The 20,015-nt window shown below is 42.3% G+C and overlaps 1 protein-coding gene across 1 annotated transcript in view; it reads right to left on the bottom strand.

Moving 5' to 3' along the window:
* Nucleotides 1-20,015, bottom strand: part of HELZ (helicase with zinc finger) — a 177,917-nt gene that overhangs the window by 47,964 nt on the left and 109,938 nt on the right. Inside the window, 3 exon segments of the mRNA XM_049778833.1 lie at nt 1,937-2,141; nt 9,254-9,482; nt 12,529-12,712. Coding sequence (XP_049634790.1) covers nt 1,937-2,141; nt 9,254-9,482; nt 12,529-12,712 — 618 coding nt within the window.

The raw sequence follows: 20,015 nt of genomic DNA, 5'->3' as shown, positions 1-20,015 counted from the left end.
GCCAGGAACCAAATTGCTTATGTTTCTCTAGCACAGACCATAACTGGCACATAGAAAGCGTAAATATTTGGTACATAAGTTTATATATTAAATTATGTTGACACTGTAGAATTCTAGAAGGTTCATCGAGGGAGAATCTTTCATTCCCTAGAAATCCCCAGTCACTGAAATATTATTGCACCTTAGGTTCATTTTAATGGAACTAAGAAGATACAACAGTGTATTAACTCCCTCCGAGAGTACTTCTCGGCTTAATATTGTTTTAGCTAAAACAGCCTCAAGATATTAAACCATTAATTCTTGCTTACTTATCAACTTTTACGTTTTGCTCATGTGTGGTACAAGAGAGTTAAACGACATCTCAGTCATGAGACATGCTCCCTCCCACTGACTACAAGGAAGCTTGGGAGCAGAGAGGTGGGTCAGGAATAGAACCCTTGGTGCATGGCGGAAGCCCTGGGTTCAAAAGAGGAAAATGAAATGAAGCCCAGAATTGACATTCTCTGTGTGTGTGTGTTTCTGGTTTTGGGTCACAGTCGGCAGTGCTCAGGGGTTACACGCTTGGCTCTGTGCTCAGAAAACCATATGGAATGCCAGGGATGAACCTGGGCCAGCCGAGTGCAAGGCAAGTGCTCTCTGGTCCCATTTTTTATTGTAATTAACAATTTTTAATGGAATTTCTGTGAGCACACAATTACAAAGCTGTTCATGATTGAGTTTCAGTCAATACAATGTCCAACACTCATTCCTTCACCAGTGCACATTTCCCGTCATCAACTGACAGGTCTCTTAACATATACCAAAATACTTAATATTAGGCTGTTGACTATTTTGTTAAAACACACACACACACACACACACACACACAGCAAAAATACTCCACATGCCATTCCCATAACTTAATTAGACAGTAAATGGAAACATTCATTTGAGGTATTCTAACAAGCAGACCGCCAATTTCTCCCAAATAACTAGTGTTTTTTTTGTTTTTCAGTTTTGGGGCCACACCCGGTGACGCTCAGGGGTTACTCCTGGCTCTATGCTCAGAAATCGCTACTGATTTGGGGAACCATATGGGACGCCGGGAGATCAAATCGTGGTCCGCTGTAAGTTAGCGTGGGCAAGGCAGATGCCTTACTGCTTGTGCCACCTCTCTACAGTTCTAAAGTGGGAATGGTCCAGTCTGTCTCCTTGATGAAACTACTTATCCAACAATCAATTAAAGGAAGTTTCCAAAAGCCAACTGTATTTCCTTATTGTGTCCAGTGAAAGGTAATATTAAAGAAGCAGAACTGTTATCTTTATGTGAATATTGTTATACTAAAATACTATTCCTTGTAAATGCCATGTTCTATGGAACTTTTTTATTTTTGAGGGAGGGGTAAGAGAGAGGAGGAGGAGGAAGGGGAGGTAGAGAAGGGCATATGGGACTGTTTTTAAGTAAAGCTGATTGCCCTTGAAATAACTTGTTTTGTCCACATCTTGTTAAAATAAGACTATCAGTGAGAAGAACTGAGAGGTTAATTTTCTGCCAAGGACAACATGAAGTAATCAGAGAGTTGAGAGCTTTGTTTTGGTTTGGTCATGGGGTTGTACCCCACAATGCTTAGCTTTACTCCTGGCTCTGCACACAGGAACCATTCCTGGCGGTACTTGAGGGACCTTATGGGATGTTGGGAGTTGAACGGAGGTCAGGTGCATGCAAGGGTCTATGTACATGCTTAAGCCACTGTGCTACTACTCCACCCCAGAGTTGAGAACTGTTGTGATGACAAGCTATTAAAACATGGTGATACTTCCACTTAACATGTCCACACCTGGTGGAAACTACTTGCCACCAAATAAAACCTTCCACCCCAACATTGCAAGTAATGGGTGGCCCAGTAAACCTCTGAAGGGTCAAGCATAGTTCTCTCCCCTTAGTCCCAGGCTTTACCTTGGGCGGGGACTGCTGTAGTTTGCTGGCATTTCCTGCATGCTGCAGCCGGAGAGCCCGAGGGATAAATTCAGGGGCCAGCGGATTCAGCACATATGTCTTCTTTAGTTCCAAAGCCTCGAGCTGAGCCTTGATCTGCTCAAAAGTGATTCCGTGGAGGCTGTTATTTTCATGACACAGGGCAATAAACCGTTCCCAAAATTTCCTACAGAAAAGATTTACAAGGTCAGTTAGGAATTTCAACGGTTGAGCTGGAGCAACTCAAGATCCCCTCCCCCTCCCGAATTCTCTGGTGCAATCAATGACTTGGAGCTGATCCTTCTATCACATTGTCAGGTTTCAGAAATTTGATTCTGAAATGGTCGTAAGATATATTAAATATCTAGTATCATAGAACATATGTGCTCAGTTATGATGGCAGATCAATGCAAGTAGCATAACCAATGATCGATTACCAATATTCAGAATGACAATTTTGTTTCTGGTTTTGGGACCACACTGTGAGGTGTTCAAGGGGCTACTCCCGAAACAGTGCTTTTGGGACAATGTGTTGTCTGGGATCCAAATGTGGGGTCCTGTTTACAAAACATGAGCTCCAGAACTTTGAGCCATTGTTCCTGCCCCTGGGTTGACAGAGATATGGTTGACTGGTTGATTTGAGATGACCCCTCTAAGTGTTTAGGGGTTACTCCTGGTTGTGCCTGAGGGTCACTTCAGGTGATATTAGGGAACCAAGAATGCTTAGTGGTTCCAAAGACTGAACCCCAGCCTCCTACATGCAAACCATGCACTCCAATGCACTGACTGATTCTCCGGGTCTAAAATGACTGTTTTATATCATCCATGTAATCAATTTTAAAACTATTAATTCATTTTATATTTGTACGCATACTCACATATAGTTATTATATGTTCACATAAACAAATAGGTATGTGTGTACTTATAGATGCTATTTAATTTGAATTATAGGACCAGTATATGGTGGTACAGGTGCTGGGTAGCTAAAAGTCAATGATGGGGCCAGAGCAATAGCACAGTGAGTAGAGCGTTTGCCGTGCAGGAGGCTGACCTGGGTTCGATTCCTGGCATTTATATGATCCCCCAAGCCTACCAGGAGCTATTTCTAAGCATAAAGCCAAGAGTAACCCCAGAGCACTGCTAGCTGTGGCCCAAAAATAAATGAATGAATGAATAAATAAATAAATAAATAAAATAAAACAAATAAATAAATGTCAGCCTACGCTATAGAGTCCCAAAGTAGATAATCCAAGGAGAAGGGGGAAAAAAGTAGATAATCCAGACAAAGAATCTTAATAAGTAGCTCCTTGTTTTTACTTAAATAGATTCTCCTCAAAAGCGGACTTTAAAATGTTAATTGAGGGCCAGAAAGATAAAACAACAGGTAAGGCACTTGTCTTGTAGACAGCTGACCTGGGTTCAACTCCCAACATCAGAAATGGTCTCCTGAGCATAGAGCTAGGAGTAAGCCTGGAGTACTGCCAGGTGTGACCTCAAAATCAAACTCTTCCCTACTACCCCCATAAAAGTATTCATTAAGTTTGGAAAATAGAGGAAACAAGAATGTTAACTTTCTTGTTAGTTTTTTTTGTTGTTGTTGTTTATTTCTTTTTTTTTTTTTTTTTTTTTGGTTTTTGGTTTTTGGGCCACACCCGGCGGTGCTCAGGGGTTACTCCTGGCTGTCTGCTCAGAAATAGCTCCTGGCAGGCACGGGGGACCATATGGGTCACCGGGATTCGAACCAACCACCTTTGGCCCTGGATCGGCTGTTTGCAGAGCAAACGCCGCTGTGCTATCTCTTCGGGCCCTGTTTATTTCTTTATCTGTTTTCCTGGGCCATACCCAATGATGCTCAGGGGTTACTCCTGGCTATACGCTCAGAAATTACTCCTGGCTCGAGGGACCATATGGGACACCAGGGACCAAACCCAGGTCTGTCCTAGGCAGCAGCATGCAAGGTAAATGCCCTACCGCTGTGCTATCGCTCTGGCCCTTGTTAGTTTTATAATGCAATCCAGGGCTTCCTTCACACATGTGTATTTACACTATGTAACTAGCCACACCCTACCCTTACATACCATGTTGATATTGATTATAACTCCTAATCTAACTAATATACACTACAGGAGAAAAATACATTCAAAATATGTTGCATTATATACCATGAACATTATATGAACATTGCTATCTAGTTACAATCCCAAATTTTTATTTAATGGTTATAAATGTGCATACTTATCTTGAGTTCAAATATGTTATTATACTATAAAAGATGTGAGTTGGTTATTTCCTAGGGCGGTCAGTACTCAGGTGGACATCAGATAAACAAGAGTGTTTCTGGAAAATCAAGTTGCATTGTTGTTGCTGCTGTTTATGGGAGACTGTGGAGGCAGCATGCAGCAGGGTTCAGGCTCACCCTTCCCTGACTCTTATAGTTCAGGGATCACTCCTAGCAGGATCGAGGGACATATGAGGTACCAGGGATCGAACCTAGATCAGCTGCATGCAAGGCAAATGCCCTAACTGCTGTACTTTCACTCTGAGCCCTCAAAATCAAGTTTTACATAATAAAACACAATACAAAGGAGAGGATTATTTATTAATATGTTATATATTAATAAACATTGTGGTTTAATTTTCCTACAAATGTCTTCTATCTTTTTAATATTTTAAAGATAAGTTCAAATCATGGATCTAGAAAAATTCAGCCTTAAATATCTAACTACAATATCTATCTACGTCATTCTGATAATGAAAGATCAAGATTATACAACAACAGCCTTTTAGCTACAGGAAGTGTGTACTGCAAAGAGAGGCACAGAAAATGTCGGCCTTTATTTTTATTCTGTAGGAATCAAGGTTATTTGTGTTTATTTTTTAGTAAGGCGCCATAACTTACAAAACCGTTCCTAACACGAGTTTTGGGCACAATATGTCAACACCATTTCCATCACCAGTGTCCACGTCCCTCCACCAAACCCCCCCCCCTCCCCGTCCCCTCCCACCACCACTCTGAAAACAGGCACTTTTTCCAGGTTGGGTGCTGTCGTTGGGGTGTCCTGCCTTCAGTCTGTTGACTCTGTGGGTAGATAGATCCAAATACCACACCTCTACACAAATGTCCCCAAGGAGTTTGTGACCCTTGACTTGGCTCCCTGGCTCTTCTATCCACCTCTTCTTACTCTCCTCCACATTAATTTCTATGAATCAAAATATTTCCCCTCTTAATCTGTTATCTAAGGAAAGGAAATACAATACAATCTAAACTCCATAAGGTTTTTTTACCCTTTTGATTAAAAAAAATCCATAATATTCAAGTGCATAAATGTCTTGATTTTGTTGTTATTGTTGTTTGGTTTGGAGCCCACCTAACAGTGCTCGTGGATGTCCTTGGCAATGCTCAGGCACTGAATCTAGGCACAGAACCCAGGTTGGCTGCATGCAAGGCAAGAACTTAACCCCTGTGCTATCTGTACAGGCCTGAATTCCATGGATTCTTTTCTTTTGTATTCTTTTTTTTCCTTTTTGATTTTTAGGTCACACTCGGCAGAGCTCAGGAGTTACTTCTGGCTCTACGCTCAGAAATCACTCCTAACAGGCTAAGGGGACCATGTGGGATGCCAGGTTTCGAACCACTGTCCATCTGCATGCAAGCCAAATTGCCCTACCTTCATGCTATCTCTCCAGCCCCTCCATTAATTTTTTCAATGTGATTCTACTATATTCTGCATGCTAACAGAAAACAAAATCTGATAAAGTATCAGTTTTATAACAAAACCAGAAGAGAAATGACATGGCTTTTTAATTAACTCAGTTTTTAGTAGCAGATTCTTGGGCTTAGATTTTCATTTCCAGCTTATATCCTGCTCTACTTTTAGAGACTCTAAACCCAGGGCTAGAAAAGTAGTCAAGGGGGTAGGGTGCTTGTCTTCCATAGGGCTGACTCCAGTTTGATCCCTGGCATAACACAGGGACCCCTGAGCACCACCAGGAGTGATCCTCAAGCTCAGGACCAGGAGTAAAAAATAACCCACACCCTGATTTTTACTTAGTCCTCTCTAACCTCAACTAGACTAAACTGGACAGGAGTTGAGGTCACATGGAGCTAGGCAAGATCTTCAGGAAGCATCAGCCTTGACAAGAAACAGGGAGACCATCCCCTAAGACTCAGAAGAATATTTCAGAGGAAGTAACACCAAGCACTCACCATAAACTAACTAAGCTAGTTCCACAAGCATTCTGACATTTTAATTTAAATCTGGCTCTTTTTCTGTGAGTCTGAATTCAGAGTAAGTAAGGTACCATCTCTCTGACCCCAGAGCTTGGTTCTGCTTGTCTTTGCTCTTGCTTCAAAGACACTGTTATTACACTGAAATATCTCTTCTATTCTAAGTCACAGCAAGAAAAAGTATTCACACAGGCTTGCCTATCTTGATCAAGCAGGAAAAATGGTTGTATCTCACCTAAGAAAATTTTGTCAATAAAGATTGTTGTTTAAAAGACTTGTTTTGTAAACCAATAGCACCACAATAAAAAAAAAAAAAAAAGACTATCCCAAACCCATTCATTTGGAGATAAAGGTGTTGCTCTTCGGTTCTCTCACTCAATAGAGAATGTCGAAGCATCTCCCTCACTTCCTGGGAAGTTAGATCCTTCCGAAGAGTTCTAAAGTCAGCCTACATCTATTTTGAAACCTCATTAAATGGCTATGTGAGTGTGGCAGTATTTTAAGATCTCTGAATTGGATAGGCCAATTACAGTGTCACTGAGAGGACTGGAGAGTCAATACTAAGGGCAGGGCACTTGCCTTGCATGCAGCTGACCCACACTGCTACAAGTGATCCTTGAGTGCATAACCAGAGTAAGCCCTCCTCCCCAATAAACAAACAAACAAACAAACAAACAAATAAAATGTTCATCAGGGGCCAGAGAGATAGTACAGTGGGTAAGCTTTGCCTGTGGTTGATATGGATTCAAGTCTGGACACTACATATGGTTGCCCCAAATGCTACCAGGAGTGATCCTGAGCACAGCCAGAGTGAGCCTTAAGCACAGCCAATGTGAAGAAGTCATGTGTGGCCCCAACACATGAAAACAGAATTATGAAATGCCCATAATGTCAGAATTGCTGATGGGTGGTGGGGGAAGAGAGCTCACCCCAGCATCAGCTCAGGGAAAAGTAGTCAATGGACAGCAGCAATTTCTAATACTGGCAGGTTTGGCACAAGGGAGAGGAAGAGAAAATTCATGACATTTACATGGGGAATCACAGAAAGCTTCTGTTTAAAAATACTGTTTGACTGATTCATAGAACAGCTCGGTACCTATTCTACTAAAACATACATAGTTCATGACATCTGAAAATACAGTAAGTTGCTATAATGTTCAAATGAGGGAAAGAAAAACAACAAAGCAGTCAGTCCTCAATTACTATAGTACCAAGAATCCTTCTATACTGCCTGAAATAATGGTATTTTGAGATGTCATTAATCCCTAATTAAATGAGAAGAATTAAAATTTAAATACCCAGATATTGCTACTTCAGCCCTAGGTGAACAGCATGACTGAACAGTCCCAGGATATGATCATCCGTATTCCCATTTAGCAGTGGGATCACAACATGCTTTCTCTTTTACAAGAATTTACCTTCCTGAAAAATGTTTCATGTAGTTTGTCAATTTCTTTTCCTTTTTTTTTTTTTTTATTTGAGTTTTTTGTTGGAGGAGAAGAACCACACCGGGTGGTGCTCAGAGATTATTCCTCAGAATAATCTCAGAAATCACTTCTGTTGGTGCTAGAGGGACCATATAGGATGATTGGAATCGAACCCAAGTCGCTGCATGCAAGGCAAAAAGCCCTCCCCACTATTCTATTGCTTTGGCCCCTGAGCAATTATTTTCAGACTTCAGCACACACCTGGTTTCAAGTTAAAAATTAACCTTGGGACATTCCCATCTCAAAGTTGCAGGAAGAACTTTTTACCTAGTTGCCCTAAGAAAGTAATGGCTCATGTCAGAAAAGAAGCCCCCAAACATACTTATGGCATTAAATTCTCAGTATAAATTAAATGCTGTCAATTCAGGGGTTACTCCTGGTTCTGCACTCTGAAATTGCTCCTGGCAGGCTCAGGAGACCATATGGGATGCCAGGGATCGAACCCAGGTCCATCCTGGGTTGGCCACATGCAAGGCAAATGTCCCACCACTATATTATTGCTCCAGTCCCTATTTACATATTTTAATCAAGTTTAATTAAGTTCTCATCAATCTTCATGTGTTCTGATTTATCAAATGATAAACATTAAAAATGATTAAAAACATCACAACCAGTGAGAAAAAGTTCTCTTTTATAGGAAAAAAGTAAAGAAGAAATCAAAAGAAATTTAGAAATTGCCCATTCTGTCAGCTCAAAAAAGACACTGGATCAAAGTAACGATCATCAGCAGGGGTTAAAATCTGAAGGCTGCTAGGAACTTTCAAATTTGATGGGTCCATCTAATGATATCAATAACATCGTTAAAAGTAGGAAAACCACACTTTAGGGGCATTTTCCCCCTTGGTGTGAATAAACATTTATTTTAAATGAAATGATGCAGACTGGCCACTTCTTATTAAAATATCATACAAGTTGCCAATGTGATAGTATACCAGGGAGGGCATTTGCCTTGCATGTGGCTGACCCAGGTTCAATCCCAGCATCCTATAGGGTCCCCTGAGCCCCACCAGGAGTGATTCCTGAGCTCTGAGCCTGGAGTAACCCCTGAGCACCGCTGGACATGACCCCAAAACAAAAATTTGTCTCTCAAAGATGCACATGTGCCCAAAACCACTCCAGACCCTTTTTCTGGAGAACATTCACCCCCAGATCACCTGCAGAGGTCATGCACTCACCTGCAAAGACAGCATCTTAGTGGGAACGCTTGAGCCACACTGGGCACAATCACAAGGCCGCCCACCCCACAGTGTCACTCCAACAGCCCGAAATTCAATTTCACGGCATTTATCAAGCACAGTAATATATGTAATTCTTATTTTGCTTATTGTTATTATTCTGCTTGGGGGCTAGAAGAACGCTTATAATACAGCAGGCATCCAGGAAATAGTTGTTGAATGGTAACAATGAATACACAAAGAGGTATTTAGTAGACTCAAAGCGACAATATTTTCATATTCCTCCGAGAAATCAGTTACGAGTTGACCTCATTTTAATTAGCCGAAAGATCTTATAAATCGATGTCTACTGCAGGATGAAATTATTCTACAAATTTGAATTGCTCATCAAATTAAGCCCATTGTTACCTGCATCTTCCAATTGAGCACAGAGCAATGGGATCGCCCACCACAGCCACCAAAGATTGTGCTCTTGTAATGGCAGTGTTGAGAAGCTTGTAATTAGATAAAAAACCATAATCTAAGTCCTCGGTGGAGTCTTCCAGCAGTTGCTCTTTCTTCTTGATTGGGGTTTGCTTATGCTTACAAGTATGCCTGGTCCGGACTGTGCTAAGAAACAAAACTCTGAATTGCTTTCCTGTAAAAGAAAAAAAAAAGAAAAGAAAGAAAGAAAGAAACATGTTTAAGAGGGTCATTCTGAACCAACACTGTGAGAATGTAAAAAATGTGGAAAGCAGGCTTACAGGTCCTCCAAAGAATAAACCATCCCAACCCGTTTATATTTGCCATGTTTAGCCCATACCATTGAAGGGAGGAACTTAAACAGATACCTGGACACCCCATGTGTACAGCCACCAGTCAAATTCATCCAAAATGTGGGCAGAGGATTGGCTCACAGGGCTGGGGCACATGCACTGCATGCAGGAATCCCAGGGTCAATCCCCAGAAGCCACATTGAGCTAAGAGTAATCCCAGTGCACTGCCAGGTGTGACCAAAACCAGCAAAACAAAACAACAGAAAATAGCCCAAGGTAAAAGTAAATCCAAGACAGTCCAGAGTGACAGCCCAATGGGTAGGTATTTTGCTTTGCACTCAGCCCACCCGGGTTCTATCCCTGGCATCCCATATGGTCCCTGAGCCTGCCGCAAGTGATTTCTGAAAGCAGAACTAGAAAACCCTTGAGCACTGCTGGTGTAAATAAATAAATCCAGTGTCCATCAATAGATGAACAAATAAATGTGACATGAGGCCCTTATGATAGTATAATATAGTAGGGAGGATACTTGCTTTGCACATGACTGACCTGGAATTCAATCCCCAGAACAAAAAGGATCCTTCAAGCCTGGCCAAGAGTGATCCCTAAGCACAGAGCCAGGAGTGAGTCCTGAGTACAGCTTGGTGTGGGCCCAAAAACAAAGCAAACAAATGTGGCATATACAGTTATAAGTCCCTTAATAAGTCAACAAAAGACTCAGTGGCCCAACAGGAGATATCCAATATTATAGATATGAAGTGGGCTGGACATGTCATTCAAATCTATAATGTCTGCAAAACAAACTTGTCCAATGAAGCATTTCTTAGGATGTATCATGAAGCCACACATAGTTGTGCATATGGCAGAACATTATTTAGTCTTAAAAAGGATGATATTTTACTAGAGTGATAGCACAGCAGGTAGGGCCTTCACTTCACAAGTGCAGACCCAAGTTTGATCCTTGGTATTCCATATAGTCCTCCAAAGCCTGCCAGGAGTGATTTCTGAGTGCAGTGTTAGGAGTAACCCTTGAACGCTGCTGGGAATGGCCCAAAGACCAGGAAAAAACGGGGGTGGGAGAAGAATGACGACACAGGCTCCCAACAGAAATGAGCTTTTAGACATTACACTGAATGAAATAAATTTGTCCCAAAAGGACACATATTGTAAAATTCTGCAGAATTTGCAGAGACAGCAGAACGGAGCAGTTATTATTTAATGAGTACAGGATTTCAGAGTTCAGTACAGAACTCTTTGCATTCTAAAGAAGAATGCCAGTGATGGTCACACAACACCATGAATGCACTTAATGTCACAGCTTACCAGAGTGTAACAACATATCTTATTCTTGTTACTCAGCCCCACCAATAAGCCATGTGTCTATGCTTTTCTGTTTTGTTTGTGGGCCACAACCAGCAATGCTCAAGGGTTAACTCCTGGAAGACTCATATAGTAAGGAGACTATATGGGATGTCTGGTTTTAGACCCAGAACAGCTGCCTGCAAGGCAAGCGTTGTACCCACCATACTATCTCTCTGGCCCTTTAATACAGTTTTAATGTCCATTTTCAGACATTTCTTCTTGATTCACATGGCATTTTCTAGACCATTAACCATCCTTTGGGTTCTTCCCAGTCTACTAGATTATTCTTTCTAAAATGCACACCTAAACTCTGAACAATCTGGATCATATGTGATAAGAAATATGAAATCCTTTCCTCATGCTCTAGATATAACAATATGTACTCTTATTATAGTATTTATCATGGGGCCTAGGCCTTTCTAAGGACTCATGTATGAGCAATTAAATACCATGCAGATCATGTAAAAGATAATTGATAACTCTATAAGGTCTTTTTAGATGTCTCCTACTCTCTTAAGTCTTTCACTAAGACTACAGATTTAAAAAAATATAATAATTCCTTCATAGCAGAATGTAGAGAACAGGTGTCAATTTTTAAAAACCTTTCTCAGGGGCTGGAGCAATAGGACAGCAGGCAGGGTGTTTGCCTTGCACAGGGTTAACCAGGTTTGATCCCTGGCATCCCATATGGTCCCCTAAGCCTGCCTAAGGAGTAGGTCCTGAGTGCAGAGCAAAGAGTAATCCCTAAGCACTACCAGGTATGGCCCAAAAAACAAAAACCAACAAAAAAAACAACAGAAAACCTTTCTCAGCAAATTCATGTCAGACATTGCAGAGGATCAGCAGATGCTGCTCTGACTTGGACTCCAGCATACGGGGCGTGTGTGGCATTTATACAACCACGGACGCTGGCAAAGGCCTTTTGTTCATGCTGCCTTTTCTTTGGGTATCAAATTTTAATGAACATGTAAATGAGCTTGACCTTCAATTGCCAATTCTGACATTAAAAAACCTGGTGTGAAATGAGTGCATAACAGCGTATCTGGAGAGGAGATTCTGAAAGTTAGAAATTGCACACACGGGCCCAAAGAGATAGCACAGCGGCATTTGCCTTGCAAGCAGCCCATCCAGGACCAAAGGTGGTTGGTTCAAATCCCGGTGTCCCATATGGTCCCCGCCCCCATGCCTGCCAGGAGTTATTTCTGAGCACACAGCCAGGAGTAACCCCTGAGCAACGCCGGATTGCACACGCAAAAAAAAAAAAAAAAAAAAAATTAAAAATTAAAAAAAAAATGGGGGCCGGGCGGTGGCGCTGGAGGTAAGGTGCCTGCCTTGCCTGCGCTAGCCTAGGACGGACCGCGGTTCGATCCCCCGGCATCCCATATGGTCCCCCAAGAAGCCAGGAGCAACTTCTGAGCGCATAGCCAGGAGTAACCCCTGAGCGTCACAGGGTGTGGCCCAAAAAAAAAAAAAACCAAAAAAAAAAAAAATTAAAAAAAAGAAAAAAGAAATTGCACATGCACTCGGAGATGTGAGCATCTGGCCCGCACTTCCACAAATTCTTACCTTGAACGTTTAGCACACGCTCTACATTCACGTCAGATAATCTCTTTTTCCGAAGCTCAGCACGTATCCGAAACACCTGGTCAGCATACGGAGTCACCACGCCGATGCTGCCGTCATCCAACTTGCCCCATGCCACTGGCCACTTCCTTCTCAACTCTTCCACACGCTCCACCACTTCGAACACCTTTAAACAAATACACACAAAGAACAGTTATACAAGTGTTCAGAGGAGGAATAAGCCAATAACAGAGCTATCTAAAGCAGGGGTCTCAAACTCGCAGCCCTCCGTACTCCATTTCGTGGCCCTGCCCTAGAGGAATCTTTTTTTGTTTTGTTTTGTTTTAGTTGTTTGGGTCATACCCCCCAATGTTCAAGGCTTACTACTGACTTTGCACTCAAGGATCACCCAGACTTTGCCTCCTGCGGCCCCCAGGTAAATTGAGTTTGAGACCCCTGATCTAAAGGATTCTGGAATCAAAGAGAGTACTGAGGATAAGGTGTTTGCTTTGCATGCAGCCAACTCAGGTTTGATCCCCAGTCCCCCAGAGAGTACCCCAAGCATCACCAGGAGTGATCCCTGGGCACAAAGCCAGGAGTAAGCCCTAAGCATTGCCAGGTAGAACCGAAAAAACAAAAGCAAAAACAAAAACAAATCTAAGAATTCTACTTTATGGAACTAGAGTGATCTTATAGAGGGTAGGGCATTTGTCTTGCATGTGGCCTAACCGGATTTGTTCCCTGGCATCCCCTATGGTGCCCTGAATGCACTAGGAGTGATCCCTGAACTTAGAGCCAAGAGTAGGCCTGAGCACAGTTGGGTGTGCCCCCTACCCCCAAAATAAAACCCAAAAGATAAAGGATTCTACTTTAGCAAAAACTGTTTAAAAATTACCTCTGCAGAGAAATACTGTTTTGCTCATATGAGCACAATGAGAATGAAACATTTGTCCTTATCATCTCAAACAATTACAATTTACAATAAGGCAACCACTAAAGCAGGGGCCTCAAACTCCCGGCCCGCGGGCCGTTTGCGGCCCTCCGTTCAACATTTTGTGGCCCGAGGCCAGCCTTCAAATATCGAGGTATTCGCGATTATTCACTTACCGAATAATCGCAATAAAAATCGCATGAGTAAGAAAAAAATCTCATTAAACATTCGCATTCCCCGAGCAGTTCCGTTCGGGGTATGCAAATGTTTAATGCGATTTTTTTTTCTTACTAATGCAATTTTTTATTGCAAATATTCGGTAAGCGAAATCCCTTATGTGGCCCTGCCTCACCCAACTTTGCCGCCTTCGGTCCCCAGGTAAATTGAGTTTAAGACCCCTGCACTAAACACATAAAGATGTAACTGGCGGTGAGTCCCAATTTCCTCCCAGGAGCCTCCATTAGTAAAGAGACGGGCTCGAGAGGCTGCATGAAAAAGACAGGAGTTGGAGAGATAGTATAGGTATTAAGGCACTTGCCTTGCATGTGGCTCCCCCCAGTTTGATCCCTGGCACTGCATATGACTCCCCCAAAGTAAAACAGAAGGGATTCCTGAGCACAGAGTCAGGAGTAAGCGCTGAGCACTGCCAGATATGGCCTAACCCCATCCTCACCCTGGAAAAAAAAAAAGGAGGGCAGGGCCCATTCAAGGAAAATTCATTCAAAGAATTTCTCTTCAGATTGGGTCAAGGAAACTAACCAACTCACTAGAAGACTAGGAATGTTCTAGATCCAATGTCACCATTAAATTGCAGCAATAGAAGGTGGGGTTCCTCCCTCAGCTGAGGAAACAAAGCAGAACAGCCAGCATCTGGGTCCAAGCTACTCACTGGGACATAAACATCAGGACTGGAGAGTCACGCTCCCAGGATTCACTGCCTGCTTCACCCAAGCTGTTTCGTTACCGGCCAATAAAGACAGACCACAGCTTACTCAAATGAATTTTTTGGACCCCACTGACTGAATTATAATTGGGCTGTTGGTATAGTCAATTAACTTTAATTCCATAAATTTACCAAGCAATCTCAACCCTGGCCACAGTGGGAGATTCAATTATTCAATGATTAATAAAATATGATCTTTGCCTGCTAAGAGATTACTGTGTGTTTAGAAAATAGTGTAGTTTGTAAAAAAAAAAAAAAAAACCAACATACAACAGTCAAACAAGAATATAGGGACCTACAAAAGGAGAAAAAAATATGATACCTTTTATCTGTTACTATTTGTTAGTAATCACTAAAATTTTAAAACATTAAACTGGATAGTTTTGGGTAATTTTTTCCTCTCAAGAACATGAGGATCACAAGCTAAAAAACAATTCCCACTTCCAAATAGGAATTCAGAGACTGAGCACACTGCCTGGCTGGTAACTGTTTCATAGTTAATAGCAAGTCTAGGCAATCTTCTGCGCAACGGGCCTCCTGGAGTCGTTCAAACAGGAAAGGGACAATCATGGCACTTTTGTGAGCATGTCTGCAGGGTGCGTTTGGTCCAATACAGTAAAAGCAAATGCTCTCTACCCTTGCCAGTGGCTCTCAGCGGAGATGAGAGCCGTGGATATCAGTGCCCCGGACCCCACTCTCCCCCAAGCTCCAGTTACTAAATAATACAAACTCAACTTCCCCGTGCTCACACCCTGAATACTAGACAGATTCAAAGCAGGCAGTTCTTGAAGTCTGCTCCCCACACAGGCACTTATTAAATCAATACCAAGCTGGATGAACATGCTTCCAAGATTCCCCTTATCTCTGTCCCCCAAAGAAGCAAGATTAAACCCATCCTGCCCTGGCGCCTGGATGTCTAGTTTCCAGAAGAAACTGTTTCAGCAGCCATATCCCCCAGATTCCTGGGAGAAGATAGTCTATGGGTAAAAAAGATGGTACAGGATTAGGACCAGGGTGACAGCACAGCAGGGAAGGTGTTTGCCTTGTACGTGGTGAACTGGGTTTGATCCCTAGCATCCCATAAGGTCCTCTGAACATGCCAGGAGTGATTTCTGAGTGCAGAGCCAGGAGTAACCTCTGGTCACCACAGATTATGGCCCCAAAATTAAAAAAAAAAAAAAAGAATAAAGGTAGTTTGGGACTAAGGTGCATGCATGGAACTGAACCTGGATCGATCTCTACATGTGGTCCCCCAGGATCTCTGGGTACATTATGAATGACAGCCTGGTAACCTCAGTACTACGGCATCCTCAGACCCTCACACTGAAAACCACTGAGAGTGGTCCTGGGAGCCCTGAGCCTGGCCTGAGAGTCCCCTCAGCACCCTTAGGATAGTCCAGGCAGTTTGAATAGCTGATGGACATCAAAGATGGCATGTTCTACAGGACATGGGAGACTGCTCTGAGCAGTGTGGAGAGTTCCTCTTCCCCATTTCCCACAACAAAAGGCAAATCTGAATTGTGGGGCTATCGGGGAACGGGGTGAAGCTTCCCTTTCCCACAAGCTGTGCTGCTGAAGCTAACCTGGTGAACAGGCAGCAAGTGATGGTCGACATCTTCCCCAGCCCTTCAGGACAGAGAAAGGAAAGACAGACAAATGGACCAACTTACTTCAGGAAAATGCAGCCATGGAAGCAGACCAACCGCCCAGGCTCTGAGATGGAGGAGAACCATACTCAGTAGTGGCAGCACAGATCACACACACATAGACACATACATAACATCTACTCACAGAAACATGCATATCACGTGCATATTATAAACACATAAAACATATCACATGTATAACATACACCAAGCACATACACTACAGACATACAAATATAACATAAATACATTCCACCCCACAAACACACACACAGCTTTGACTTCAAAAGGGGATTCATCTAGAAAGCCAGTCACATATCTGGCCTCATTCCTACTTTTATTTTGCTTCTTGGGCCACACCCTGTGATGCTCAAGGTTACTCCTGGCTATGAGCTCAGAAATTGCTCCAGGCTTGGGGGTCCATCTGGGATGCCGGGATCGAACTCAGGTCCATTCTAGATCAGTCACATGCAATGCAAGAACCCTACCACTGTGCTATCACTCAGGCCCCCATCTCATCCCTACTCTTAAGCCTGCCCAGTGATGGGTAAGGCTGACAGACTGGCCCAACTCCAGCTGATCATAATGTGAAACAATTTATGTCTAAGAGTGATGAAAAGTAAAATAATTGAAATTAAAAATTCAGTAGAGTGCATCAATAGTATATTTGGACAGATAGAAGAACAAATAGGCAAACATGAACCTAAGTTATATAAACAATGAGAAGAAAGCTAAATGAAGGACCAGAGAACACTTCCTTTTTTCACAGCTGACTTAAAGAGCAACTGTATATAATACATGCACTATAAAGTTAGGTTATGATTGATGGCAATGGTTGACAAAGAAGAAAGTAGATGAGTAGAAACAAATACCGAATAGTAACTCAAGTCCATGGAAAAGAAGAAAATGAGAAATAGTAAATTGAAGGCTAATAGAGTGAAATTGTTAATTATGTACTTCCTTTCTCCTCAATGATTTTGTTTTTGTTGTTGTTTGTTTTGGGGCCACACCTGGCCATGCTCAGGAGTTACTCCTGGCTCTGCCCTCAGAAATCTCCCTGGGCAGGTTCAGGGGACTATACGGGATGCTGGGAATCAAACTCAAGTCCATCTTGGCAAATGCCCTACTGCTATGCTATCTCTCTGGCACTATCAATAATTGTTAAATGGCATAAAAACCTTCTAACAAGGTATGCTGAGCTTACAACATATATGAGTATAGGGTTCATAACAATAGTAATATGAAAAAAGATGGTAGGAAAAAGAGATACCTGGGAATAAAACTTCTCTATCTCATTGGAATTAATTTAATATAAATCTGAAGTCAATTCTGATAGAACATATAAGCCCTAGAGAAACCACTACGAAAACAACTCAGAAACTAATTTAAAATCATTAAATCAGAATGTGAGACTGGGGGAGAGGATTTCTATAAAAATAAAAATAAAACGTGGCACTAAAAATTTTGCATTTGCTAAGAAACAGAGGCAAGAGACAAAGAAAACAACAAGCAATAGACAGATGCCAAGCCAACCATATAACAGTAAAGTTGTACAATGTGAAGAATTAAGTGATTCAATCAAAAACAGATTTTCATGGTAGAGTGACATTCACTTTAGAATAAAAACAATTAAAAAAAAATAAATCCGATGCAATGAACGCCTCACCAAGAACACGCTATGGAGCTGTATTACCATTCAGATCCAAAGCAGCTTTGTAGACAGGTAATAGCCAAGGGAAGCCAGAGCCTTGAAACCAGTTTTGTGAGAAGCATCAGAGGAGCTTCTTTTTAAGAGACAAGACAGAGTCGGAAAGAAAGTCCCGAGGATTAAAGGTACTTTCCTTACATGCAGGAGACTGCTGATTCACTTCCCAGCATTACAGATGGTACCCCAAACCCTACCAGGGGTGATCCCTAAGCATATAGTCAGAAATAAGCCCTACTGAGCCGGAGTAGTGGCACAACAGTGGGACATTTGCCTTGCGCACGCTAGCCTAGGACGGACTGCAGTTTGATTCCCCTGGCGTCCCATAGGGTCTCCCAAGCCAGGAGCAATTTCTGAGCACTTAGCCAAGAGTAAGCCCTGAGTGTCACCGGGTGTGGCCCAAACACCATAATAAATAAATAAGCCCTAAGCTCTGTGGGTGTGAACCCCACACAAAAAGGAAAAATTTAAAAAAGCCTAAAAGAAAGACAAACTTCTCAGCATTGTCGATGAGTATGACATTCATGCAAGGCATTTATGGTTGCCCTCTAGATTAAAAAGGTGTCTTTATTTCTAGTTTGCTAAGGGATTTTATACCTTTTCAATAGTGAATTAAAAGTTTCACTTACATTGAATGTTCTGTGTCTAGTCAGATGTTTGCTTTATTACATCTATAGAGATCTTTATTATAATAAAACATACTTTAAAAGACCTATTCAGACTTTCCCTTAAATTTTTTAATGTGGGGCTGGAGTATGTAATGTAATAGTAATGTAGGGCGTTTGCCTTGCACACAGCTCATCCATTTTTCTTTGTTTTGTTTTTTGAGTCACATCCGGTAGTGCCCAGGGGTTACTCCTGGCTCTATGCTCAGAAATCGCTCCTGCCGAGCATGGGGGACGATATGGGATGCAGGGATTCAAACCTCCATCCTTCTGCATGCAAGGCAAACGCCTTACCTCCATGCTATCTCTCTGGCCCCTATTCATGTAAAAATTTTAAATGTATGTACTCATTGGGGCAGAGCAGTGGTGCAAGCACTAGGGCATTTGCCTTGCATGTGGTAACCTAGGACAGACCGCAGTTCAATCCCCGTTTCCCATATGGTCCCCCAAATCAGGAGTGATTTCTTAGCACATAGCCAGGAGTAACCCCTGAGTGTAGCCAATGTGGCCCAAAAAGCAAAAAATAAAATAAAATAAATGTATGCAGTACTCATAGAAAAAGACAATTTTGAGAGAAAAAAATTATCTACTCATTGCTAATTTACAATTCTGTAGAATTATAAGAACTTATATGCATCTATGTGTGTAGGAGCCACAATTTCTCTTTTTCTTTTTTTTTTCTTTTTTTTTTTTTTTTTTGGTTTTTGGGCCACACCCTGTGACGCTCAGGGGTTACTCCTGGCTATGCGCTCAGAAGTTGCCCCTGGCTTCTTGGGGGACCATATGGGACGCCAGGGGATCGAACCGCGGTCCGTCCTAGGCTAGCGCAGGCAAGGCAGGCACCTTACCTCCAGCGCCACCGCTCGGCCCCAGGAGCCACAATTTCTACAATAACTTTTTTTTTGTTTTCATTTTCCAGCTTTTGGGGCCACACCTAGCAGTGATCAGGCCTTTCTCCTGGCTCTGCATTTATGAATTATTCCTGGCAATGGATGAGCTACTATATGGAATGCCAGGGATTAAATCCAGGTCAGCCACATACAAAGCAAGTGCCCAATACACTATACTATAGCTCTGATCCTTCCCCAAAAAAGCAGTTTTTTGTTGTTTTTTTGTTTGTTTTTGGGCCAAACCCGGGGGGGGGGGGGGGGCCTCAGAGGGCTCTTCACTTAGAAATCGCTCTTGGCAGGCTTTGGGGGACCATAGGGGATGCTGGGAATCAAACCCGGGTCCATCCCAGGTTGTCCACATACAAGGCAAACACCCTACCACTGGGCTATCAATCTGGCTCCAGTAAAAATTTTCAACAAAGGTCTCTAGTATATAAAGTAATTTAGTAAAGGTATAAATGGCAAAGTCATAGGAACTGAAAAATTTGTCCCAGGAATTGAGCTTTCATGGGAGAAAGGATAGTTAGCACAGGTCCTTGAGACGTTGGTGAAAGAAGTGGACTCAGAAGTAATGGGAGTGGTGTGGGAATGATGTATGCATGAAAAGGATAATTAACAGTATTGTAAATCTTGGTACCTCAAGAAAAATAGTGAAACAATGCAAACAAAACACCCAACAATGTGCTTGCTAAGGAGGCAGGCTGCGGGAA

Source organism: Suncus etruscus, chromosome 1 (assembly GCF_024139225.1).
Source record: "Suncus etruscus isolate mSunEtr1 chromosome 1, mSunEtr1.pri.cur, whole genome shotgun sequence".
Taxonomy (NCBI): Eukaryota; Metazoa; Chordata; class Mammalia; order Eulipotyphla; family Soricidae; genus Suncus; species Suncus etruscus.
The sequence above is the reverse complement of the archived record's forward strand: the minus strand, read 5'-3'. Positions and strand labels throughout refer to the sequence as shown.